At 41.1% G+C, this 11046-nt stretch overlaps 1 protein-coding gene across 1 annotated transcript; it reads left to right on the top strand.

The window, feature by feature from the left end:
- The first annotated feature begins 2342 nt into the window (after positions 1–2342).
- Positions 2343–9339, top strand: b3gat1b (beta-1,3-glucuronyltransferase 1 (glucuronosyltransferase P) b). Its single transcript, XM_061702691.1, has 6 exons — positions 2343–2462; positions 4184–4193; positions 4407–4900; positions 5364–5657; positions 7865–7970; positions 9301–9339. The coding sequence occupies exons 1-5, from the start codon at positions 2343–2345 to the stop codon at positions 7949–7951; spliced, it is 1005 nt and encodes a 334-aa protein (XP_061558675.1). The 3' UTR covers positions 7952–7970; positions 9301–9339.
- The last annotated feature ends 1707 nt before the right edge of the window (positions 9340–11046 follow it).

Below are 11046 nucleotides of genomic sequence, written 5' to 3'. Positions count from 1 at the left end.
GAGGGCTGTCATGTTCTAGCGTTCGCTCGTCGACCAGAAACAAGTCTTGGCATCAACTGCCTGCTGGTCTTCTTCATCCATTGCCCATCACATTCCGCCCTTGGTCCCACATTGCACTGGATTTTGCCACCAGTCTTCTATCATCACAGGCCAACTTGGTCATCCTTAGTTTGGTGGACCGATTCTTGAAGATGGCCAATTTCATTCCTCTGCCTAAGTTGCAATCTTCACTGGAGACAGCTTCGTATCCATGGCATCCCTTCCAAACTGGTGTCTAACAGGGGCACAATTCACGTCTCAGCTATGGACGGCATTCTTCGGAGCCATGGTAGCTTCAGCAAGTTTGTCCACAGGGTACCACCCACAGTTCAATTGGCTGACTGAGCAGGCTAACTCTGATCTGGAGGTCCCAATTCCTTGCGTGTGTCAGCAACATTCCTCATCCTGGTCTCTCCACCTTCCCTGGGTGGAATACACCCACAAAATCCTCATCTGCTTGGCTACTGGAATGTCCCCATTCAAGACTGCTTACGGGTATCAGTCTCCAGTTTTTCCTTCCTACGAATCAGATCTTTGTCTTATTGGGGGTGTCAAGGAAAATGGGTCCTCGCTTCATTGGTCCATTTGTAACTCTGTTGTTAACCCAGTTGCCATGAAACTCAAGTTCCTGCCGTCATTGAAGGTCCATTCTGTGTTCAAAGTATCTCTGCTCAAGCCTGTCTGCACTAGCCCACTCATCCCTCCGGTAGTGCATCCTCCTCCTCCGCCGCACCCACTCAATGACGAACCAGTCTACACAGTGAGGTACATTTTAGACGCCTGAGGAAGGGGTAGGGAGGTCGACTGGGAGAGCTATGGTCCAGAGAAGTGGCAATGGGTTCCTCGCTCCTGGATCCTGGATTTGTCTATCCTGTGTGAGTTTCATGCTACTCACGTCTGTTGAGGGAGGAGTACTGCCATGTTCTGTGTTCTGCCTACCAGTAATGTAATTTTCTCTCTCTGCCCTCAGTCTTGCCAGGGTCATTGGTGGGTGGAGCCACTGAGCCCCACCTGCATGCAATCAGCCTTGATTTGTAATTACGTGTGTCTGCAGTGGAAGGAAGGTGTTGGAGTATTGTCCTGCAAGCCATTTTGTTGATTGACGTAACTCTTGTTCCCTTGCATCGTTCCCATTGGATTTCATCTCATCAGGACTTCTGTGAATTTTGTGTTTCCCTTTTCTAGTGATGATATTTCTCATGAAGACCATTTGTCATCGTAGCTTTATTGTTTCCTGTCATCACGGTGATTCACACTCATGTCATCTTTGTATCCTCGTTTTAGTTTTTACCAACGACCGTTTGTCATCATTGTTTTCTGTTTTGCAGTAATTATTGTTGTGCCTCCATATTTGAATAAAGACTGTGCAACTATTGCAAACCTTTTTCCATCTGCTTGGTGGTCCATTCTCCGGCCATATGCCGACCATAACACGTTTAAATGGAGTTCTGAAGGGGCGCTTTGCGTGCCTCAATTACTTGTGTGTGGAACCCCCAAGGAGTGGGCAACATAATACTAGCTTGTATTGTCCTGCACAGTATTGCTACAAAGCGGAATGTCCCTCCCTCTGATGAGGTCGATGATGCACCTGAGCCATCTGAAAATAAATAAATATTGTACCGCTGACTTTCTCTCTGAAAGAAAGATTGACTGACTAAAAATGCAGTAAGGGGTGTCATTATCAGAAACTATTTTTGTACGATGATTTTTGGGTGTGTCTGTAAATATTAAGTTTTCAATTTAAATTAGAATTGAATACTTTATCGTTTAATTTTTACTGCTTTGAGAGGATTATTTTATTTCTACATTTTCATGGTCTGTGAATTTATAATTTCAATTGTATGGTTTGAAAATAAGTTTTAAAAAAAAAAAAAGCAATACATAAATGGATAGCTACTGCTTGGTATGGCCCACAGTCATTTGCTGCTTGTTTCTGGGAAATGATAGCTTCAGTTTTGTCTTCAACAACTAAAAAAGTGTGCTCAATTGGCTTGAGATCAGGTGGCTGACGTTGACACTGAAGAATATTTAATTCAATATTTAAGTCTTAAGTTAACCCGTCAACCTGTTTCAGAATAATGGCAAGAGAAAAGTATGGTGAAGACAAAAGTATAGAGAAGGAACAGTTCATGATCCAAAGTATATATATCATGCGTCAAGCAGACCAGTGTTATGCATGACTTGGGCTTTTTTGATCCGATTGTCATTGGAAAGTATATTTCAGTATACTTTGGTTCTTGTGTTTGTGTGCTACATTTTGTGTCATACACCCAGCAGGGAATGACTGAGGGCTGAACTTGGAGATGCCGAAAAGACGAAACATTGTTGCCATTCTACTGATCCTATTGCCTTGGATCTTACTCATCTATGTTTGGGACGACAGCACCAGCCCCCCTCTTCTTGCAAGACTTAAGGGTAAGAAAGTACCGAGAGGGAATATTGTTTGTATTAATCAAACATAACTGAATACATTTGAGTGTTATTAGCATGTACATTGAAACTGTAATACACAGACATTTAGGTCTGCTTGGTCACAATAGTAGCCAAACAGTAAATCAAATGGACTATATGGAAACCCAATAATTACAACTATATATATGTGTGTGTGTGTGTGTGTGTGTGTGTGTGTGTGTGTCTGTGAATTGTAAAAGGGAGTCTACAAAATCTTCTGAAGAAACTATGTTTTGGTTAGGTTTCACACGATCAGGATTTATGATGCCGATCACCAATCAGCGAGTTTAAAAAAACGAAAACCGACCACCGATCCGATCACAACATGGGGCAATGTGTCTATTTAAATGACCTGTTCATTTACTCTATATACTTGTGTACTTAATTGCTCAAAATTTTTTTATTTACAATAAATAATATATCTTTGTTCATCTATTTATGCCAGTGAGGCATAGTGACAGACAGAACAAATTAATGGTCTTCTATGAGATGGAAGAAAGTACATACAGTAATTAATGTATCCTCTCCTGAGCACCGGTGACCACCAACACACGTTTTTCGCCATTTTGTTCTTATAACACAGTCCGCGCGATCCACTCTCTTTGTCCTCGCCACGGTAACGAGTGTATCAGGTCGTATTTTTTATTATTTTTTTTTTTTTATTTTTTTTTTTTTTTAATAACCTTAAAAACAAATCCCAAACCTTAGAACTGTGAGCCAGATATGCTAACCACTTGTTCACTCTGCCACCCCTACCAGAATAAATAAGACCTTTATTGAGGATTAACCAGAGGCACTTTGAAATGGTGGCAGGTGTGTGCTGACGGAGATTTAACATGAGTTTGAATGTAATCGATGCTGAACACAGTCACATCAAAGTTATGAGGGTGTGCACACTTGTGGAACTACTACTTATGCAGAATTTATATATCCACTGTCGGTATATTGCTACTGAATCTAGTCAAATTGATGCATGTAGTTCAAAACTGTAAAAATAAGCATTCAAATATCATAAAGAGTGATTTTAATAGTGATTGACACGTCTGCCTCACAGTTGAGAGGTTCTGGGTTTGACTCTTGGCTCAGGACCTCCTGGGTGGAGTTTAAATGTTCTTCCAGTGCTTGCATACATTAACAGAGCTGGCTTGAACGGTGCCCTACGCGGAAGTCGAAGAGAGTCTAAAAATAGATCGCACGCGCAATAATTGATTAAAAAAATAATAATAAATAGCGCGTGGCATGTAGATAGATCGCTGTAACGGAGTAAAAGTACCGTTTCTTCTTCACAAAAATACTCAAGTAAAAAGTATGATGCATTAAAACTAAGTACAATTGATCCAAAATGCTACTTGAGTAAATGTAACGGACTGGGCAACACCAGAAGAAACAAAACGAACCACACTCATTCATTATCAACAAGAATATTTACAGGGAGTAGCCTAAAACAATCTGGACAAAAGTTTTATGGACTGATGAAACAAAGATTAAACTTGACCAAAATTAATTCAAACGTCTAAATAAACCAAAGACTGATTATGAGATCTTTCATTACGCAGAAGTACAATGACAGAAAACACACTGCCAAAAGAACAAAGGACTTCATCAGGGGAAAGATGTGCAAGATTTTAGACTAGTCAAATCAATCTGCAGACTTAAACCCGATGAAGCATGCATTCTACCCGCTAAAGAGAAGACTGAAGGGAGTAATTCACCATCTTTTTCCTATTCTTGTGTAATTGTGTGTCATATGCAGATGTATACGATGCAACTGTTTATCAAGAATTCATCTTTTAATGTCAAAAGTGTAAAGTAATTGCCTAATTGCCTATTTGCACTCACAGTCACACCTAGAACACAAATTCTATATATATTTTTTTCTATATTTTAATATTTTATTTTTAATTTTTGTAACATAGGACACAGAGGCAGTCCAAGCTCCAGCAATACCTTTGCTAACAAAGAGTCCCGCTCACAGAACATATTCGAGGTGGTGCGTTCTAAGGATGTCTATGCCAAGCCACTACCCAATTCTGACATCCTGCCAACCGTCCATGTCATCACCCCTACCTACCGGCGGCCGATGCAGAAGGCTGACCTCACTCGTCTAGCCAACACTTTGCTCCATGTGGCCAACCTGCACTGGATCGTGGTGGAGGACTCGCAAAAGAGGACAGCTCTGGTTAGTCGTCTCCTCCATGAGACGGAACTCAATTACACGCACCTAAACGTGCAGACGCCTCAGAACTTCATTACGTATGGTCGCCCAGATCCTAAATTCCCAAGGGGGACCTTACAAAGAAACCTGGCTTTGCGGTGGCTTCGAGAGACCTTCAATGTATACAAAACCCAGCCAGGCATCGTCTACTTTGCCGATGATGACAACGCTTACAGCCTGAAAGTATTTGAGGAGGTGAGGCTTGATGTCCTTTCATCCTAAAGGGCCTATCTCACTGGGGGAGACGTCGCTGTGACTGATTAGTCACTGCAACTCAGGCAACTCTGGAGCCCAAAATATTGCTTGCGCTCTTACCAGAGCGACATCTCGTGAAAACCAATACACCCGGAAGTCGCTGCGTTGTCTCCGTGATGTTGCAGAGAAGTCAGCGTAAAGTGGAGGAGATGTCTCCCCAGTCGAGACCTGAACAAGTCTCCAAAAGGTCTCCGAAAATATTACCGTAAACATATTTGAATTTTCCGCGACTCCCTAGCGACCCGGTTAGTCTCGACAACCAGCAGAGACTTGAGTCGCCAGCTTGTCTCCAGGCTAGTGAGATAGGCCGTTAAGCGCAAGAACACTAGAAACATTAAATAATTTGAATGTGAAATCAATTTGAAAAGAGTACAGTAAGTGCAAGTCTGTCTCCAACTACCAGATGCGATCTACCAGAAAGGTCTCTGTGTGGCCCGTTGCATTTGTTGGGGGCCTTCGCTACGAGTCCCCCAAGGTAAACAGCTTGGGAAAGGTGTATGGCTGGAAGGTTGTATATGACCCACATCGACCCTTTGCCATTGACATGGCTGGCTTTGCAATAAACCTGCACCTCATCCTGTCAAAGCCTCAGGCATATTTCAAGCTAGATGCAAAGGGAGGTTACCAGGAGAGCAGTTTGTTAACGGAGCTGGTCACCCTCAACGATCTGGAGCCTAAAGCAGAAAACTGCACTAAGGTAATGCAAGGAGGTTGAATGCATGCTCAAAATATCTACCAACAGTTTTACATTAGAAGTCACACCAGCTTTGAAATTGTCTGACCATTGGAAGCTGTGACATCAGTTATGATTTACTGTACAGTGGATATAAAAAGTCTACACACCCCTGAGGTTTTTGTGACACAAGAAAAAATTAGACCAAGAAATATTTAAAAACATTTTCCACCATTAATGTGACAGATAAGCTGCATAACTCAATTCATTCATTCATTGATTTTCCGAACCGCTTATTCTCACTAGGGTCGCGGGCATGTTGCAGCCTATCCCAGCTATCTTCGGGCGAGAGGCGGGGTACACCCTGAACTGGTCGTCAGCCAATCGCAGGGCACATAGAAACAAACAACCATTCGCAGTTACATTCACACCTACGGGCAATTTAGAGTCTTCAATCAGCCTACCATGCATGTTTTTGGGATGTGGGAGGAAATCGGAATACCCGGACAAAGCCCACGCAGGTACAGGAGAACATGCAAACTCCACACAGGCGGGGCCGGGATTTGAACCCCAGTCCTCAGAACTGTGAGGCAGATGTGCTAACCAGTCGTACATCGTTCCGCCTATAACTCAATTGATTAAAAAAATATATATTTTAGAGAGGGAAAGTAAAAAATAAGCAACTGAGATAATATGGTTGCACAAGTGTGCACACCCTCTTATCACTGGGGATGCGACTGTGTTCTAAATTAACTAATCGAATTCAAACGCATTAAATGGGAGTTAGCACACATCTGACACCATTTAAAGTGTCTCTGGTTAACCCCAAATAAAGTTCAGATGTTCCAGTAGGCTTTTCCAGACATTTTGTGGTAATTTCTTAGCGCAGAAGCCATGGTCCGCAATAGCGGTGTGACGGAACAGATAACCCTCGGCACAGTCCGTACTTTGGTTTCTGGACCACGGCTCGGTCAATTTTAAGTACATCCTATGTGCATGAAGAGCGCAACATTTTTCTCTCCAATTATGTCTTTATTTTGTTTGTCAGCAAAAATGCATTTTGTAGTGTACTGAATAATATAGCTTGTGTCAGGTGAAGTGTTATTTAAACATTTTCTCTTTCGAATGGTAAACCGCCTTTTATTTCCTGGCTAATTGTATACATGTGACAATACAGTAGTATAACATGTATATAACCAAGTAAAACATAAAAAAATTATGTCTCGCAACTGCATGAGGGAAGATCTGTTATGGTCTGATGAAATCGAGGTTGAAGTTTTCATCATAATTCCAAAAGGTTTGTGTGACGTAAACACAACACTGTTCATCACCAAAAGAGCAAAACAGCAACATGATTTTTTTTTTTTTTTTTTCCCCAACTGGAATTTCAGTTTCAAAGCACAAAATACCACTCAGTGTTGGCATAAATCCTTCAGGCTTTTGCCAGAAAGCAAAAATTGTCAGGAAAAGTCTACTAGAACATCCAAACTTTATTTGGTGTTCATCAGAGGCACTTTAAATAGTAACAGGTTTTGCTAACTCCCATTTAACATAACTTTAAATGTGATTGGTCAATTCTGAACACAGCCACATACCCAGTTATGAGGGTGTGCACACTTGTGAAACCACATTATCTCAGTTTATCCAGCCATCCATTTTCTGAACCGCTTCTCCTCACTAGGGTCGCGGGCTTGCTGGAGCCTATCCCAGCTGTCATCGGGCAGGAGGCGGGGTACACCCCGAACTGGTTGCCAGCCAATCGCAGGGCACATACAAACAAACAACCATTTGCACTCACAGTCACACCTACGGGGAATTTAGAGTCTCCAATTTATGCATGATTTTGGGATGTGGGAGGAAGCCGGAGTGCCCGGAGAAAACCCACGCAGGCACGGGGAGAACATGCAAACTCCACACAGGCGGGGCCAGGGATTGAACCCAGGTCCTCAGAACTGTCAGGCTGACGCTCTAACCAGTCGTCCACCGTTCCGCCTAATCTCAGTTTATTTGTTATATATATATATATATATATATATATATAAAATTGTATTTTTTTTCTTTCAATTGATTTGTTATTGGTCACAATGTTGGAAAATGTAGACTTTTAATATCCACTGTATGCCTATTTGGTGTTTGTTTTCTATTGTGTGTCTCTAAATACTGTGCTGAAAGTGTTGTCTGTGTCTGTTATTATTATATTTTTAGCTTCATCCTTTTCTTTTTATCTGCAGATATTAGTGTGGCACACTCGTACAGAAAGGCCTTTACTGGTAAATGAAGGAAAGAAAGGATTTACAGACTCGAATGTGGAGATATGACATCCGCTACCCAAAACAGGTAATAAGTCAAGTCTGTTCATCTAGCTACGTACCTAATGATGATTAAAAATGTATATATACATTCAGTATATATTGGCTATCATATTTAAATACTCCATTTATAGGAAATCTAAATGAGTCAGGGCTTTAGCATTTTCTACTCCAAACCAATAGGTGCTACATATTGTTAGTGCTCTTGGCCAGTGTTAACTCCTTCTGCAAGTCCATCCATCCAATTTCAACACCGCTTATCCCGGTTAGGGTCACCGGTCGCCGGAGCCTATCCCAGATGACTTCGGGCAAAAGGCGGACTACACCCTGAACTGGTCGCCAGTCAGTCGCAGGGCACATATAGACACGGACAACCATTCGCACTCACATTCACAGCGTCACTGAGTGGGAACTGAACCCACGCAAGTCAGGCTAGTGTACCACTACACCATCAGTGCCTTCTGCAAGTCAAGAGGTATCATTAAACGATCCTTTCAAATATGTCAATAAAGTGCCGCAAGCTTTTGTATGCGCATGCCAAACAAACTAAAGATATTGACATCACAATGACATTTAGTAACTATTGCTATTTTGAAATGACGTCATTGTTGGATGGTTACCAGCAAGCATTTCTTTAAGAAGTCCTGGTACAGGAGTAAAACTGTTTTTTTCAGGGAAGGCATTTCTCCGTGGGATAATTCATGGACTTCAAAACAACATCAGAACCCGGAAAGCAATGGTCACTTTCGGTCGAGCTCGTCTGCAACACAAAGTGGTGTTACATACGAGACAATTCGAAGCATCGGTGCATGAAAATAAAACCACTTCTATTGGAAGGAAATGCCTTCGTGAGCTGACGCAGTGAGGTCTGACGCAAACTGAGACAAATGGCGTAAGGCGATTTGGAGTGCAGGAAGCGATGGCACAGCAAGTACATAAAGAGCCTTCTTTGCACAGACAGCCAAGCATCCAATCTGCAATAAATAGCTCTCCTTTGTTCTAAAGCAGATGACACAGATGAATAAAAGCGGTCCTTGTCTGCCTGGCAGACTGCATAGAGGGACCCCATCACTTGGGCAGTACTGAGCTACTGAGCGGCTGTTGTCACATACCCCTGATTACACGGGGTACGTGACAGTACAAACTGCAGCTACAAAGATTTACAAAGAGCAATGACTTATTATTCATATGCTCCTCAGAAAATAAAGGCAACGCATTTACATAATCTACTTATCAATAAATGATATATGAACATTTATTCATTTATTTAACATTTATTTATTTTTAACATCATATTCGGTGTCGTTTAAAGTAAGATCAGAGAGTCATCAACATCTAATTCTGTTAATTTCCTCCAGATGAGATGGCAGATGGTCTCCTGGGGCATCTCCTCCAAGACCTCACTTAGCTCCTGGACACGATGCGATGTGATGTGATGGTGGTGGATTTATCGGTCCATGATGTGCCAGAGGTGCTCGAAGGATTCAGATCAGAAGAATGAGCGGACCAGTCAATAACATAAATGCCTTTGTCATCCAGGAACTGCAGCTGGAGCTCATCCCGATACTGGGGTGGAATCTGTTAGTTTGGGTGAAAAACATGCACACATGATCTGCTGGAGGTCAATTTGCAGTGCTTCTCCCTTTTCTTGTGACATGCCCCCCCCCTCCCCCCCCCTCTCTCTCCTGGAGGAGTTGCACTACTTGAGGAACTTCCGTAGGCTCCAGATATTGACTTGTGCTACACTAACCACACTTCCCAAATAAATGTGTTGATATGTTCATTTAATTGGATCAATTTAGCCATTTTTTTTAAAACCACCTTGGTTTTACATGGGTAAATGTTTCCCATGCTGAAACAGCCATGGTTGAAAAAAAAAAAAGGAAAAAAAAGGAACCGTGAAGACACGAAGATGCATTTGTGTTAGTTTTCATCCAAAAGTCATATTAAGCAAAAGGAGAAAAAGCCTATGCTGTATATAAAATTTTTTTATTAGCATCTTCGGAAAATATCATTTCAGACACCCAACGGAAAACACTTTTGGGCATTAAAAGTAATAATAATTTTAATATTACTTTATAATATTTTTTTTCTTTGCAACTATTATGACCTTTTGATGGATTACAACTGCCAATAATTCAAATACTCATACAGTTTAAGTAATTATTCATATATCGGAACATTTTGAGGAAACATTTTGTACCATTCGAAAGGATTACGGTAACTTCTAGCACAATTATGTGCATTAAAAAAAAAAAATCACATAGATTTAAAATATTGAACACTCATACATCCACAAAGGTTATCAGAGTTTAGATATGGAACTTGTTATTTTAAAAAATATGAATTAATCTTATGACGAAAAATCTTCAGTTACTTTGCAGGTGAAGGATACTCATTCAACTAATGGGGTGGTTGGTACCCAGTCGGTAGGTAGATTGGGTTGTCCAGTGACCAAATGGTCAACAGTTCTATTCCTGACTCTGACTGTCTGCTTTTGAAGTGTCCTCGGGCAAGGCATGGAACCCTAAATTGCAGCCACGAGGGGGGCATGAGGGGGTGAATGCCAGTATCAGTAAAGTGCTTTAGGCGATGCTGAAGTTAAAGCACTATATAATACTACAACATTTATGTATTTATTTTTAGAATAATCTCAGTGGGATTCTATTCTATTTTGAACCTAAAAAAAAACCAAAAACAAAAAAAAACCCACTGAACAGTGATTTTTAGGTTAGAAATCATGAGGATAAAATGTCATCTATTTTGATAAATAGACGGCTGTTGTTTGATTTTGATTTTACAAAATGCATTGCCTGTTATCATGGTTGTGAGTCAGCAGGAATGTTAATCCTTATTTTGTATGTGATACAGAGGAGTGAATAAATACATACCGGTACCTAAATGCAACAGCCATAAGACAATGCTGGTGTTAAAGTACACACATTACCGTGCAGTATCGGTGTTTGAAACATTTTAGTCAAATTAAATAGTTACGTTTGTTTTTATTCTAGCCACAGACTAGGATTTCACTACAGAACCATGTCCTAATCATGCATTTTGTTGGACTATTAAAAACAAAATGACATCACCATGATTTACTAAAG

The sequence above is a fragment of the Phycodurus eques genome, chromosome 17, assembly GCF_024500275.1.
Source record: "Phycodurus eques isolate BA_2022a chromosome 17, UOR_Pequ_1.1, whole genome shotgun sequence".
In the NCBI taxonomy this organism is placed as follows: Eukaryota; Metazoa; Chordata; class Actinopteri; order Syngnathiformes; family Syngnathidae; genus Phycodurus; species Phycodurus eques.
Note: the sequence above shows the minus strand (reverse complement) of the source record. Positions and strands in the feature narration are given on the sequence as shown.

What these genes read in the sequence shown, in the direction of transcription:
- b3gat1b (XM_061702691.1), top strand. Translation starts at nt 2,343, where the DNA reads ATGCCGAAAAGACGAAACATTGTTGCCATTCTACTGATCCTATTGCCT. An exon ending in GCCTGAAAGTATTTGAGGAG is followed by an intron (nt 4,901 to 5,363) that starts GTGAGGCTTGAT and finishes TCCAACTACCAG; the next exon opens with ATGCGATCTACCAGAAAGGT. An exon ending in AAGCAGAAAACTGCACTAAG is followed by an intron (nt 5,658 to 7,864) that starts GTAATGCAAGGA and finishes TTTTATCTGCAG; the next exon opens with ATATTAGTGTGGCACACTCG.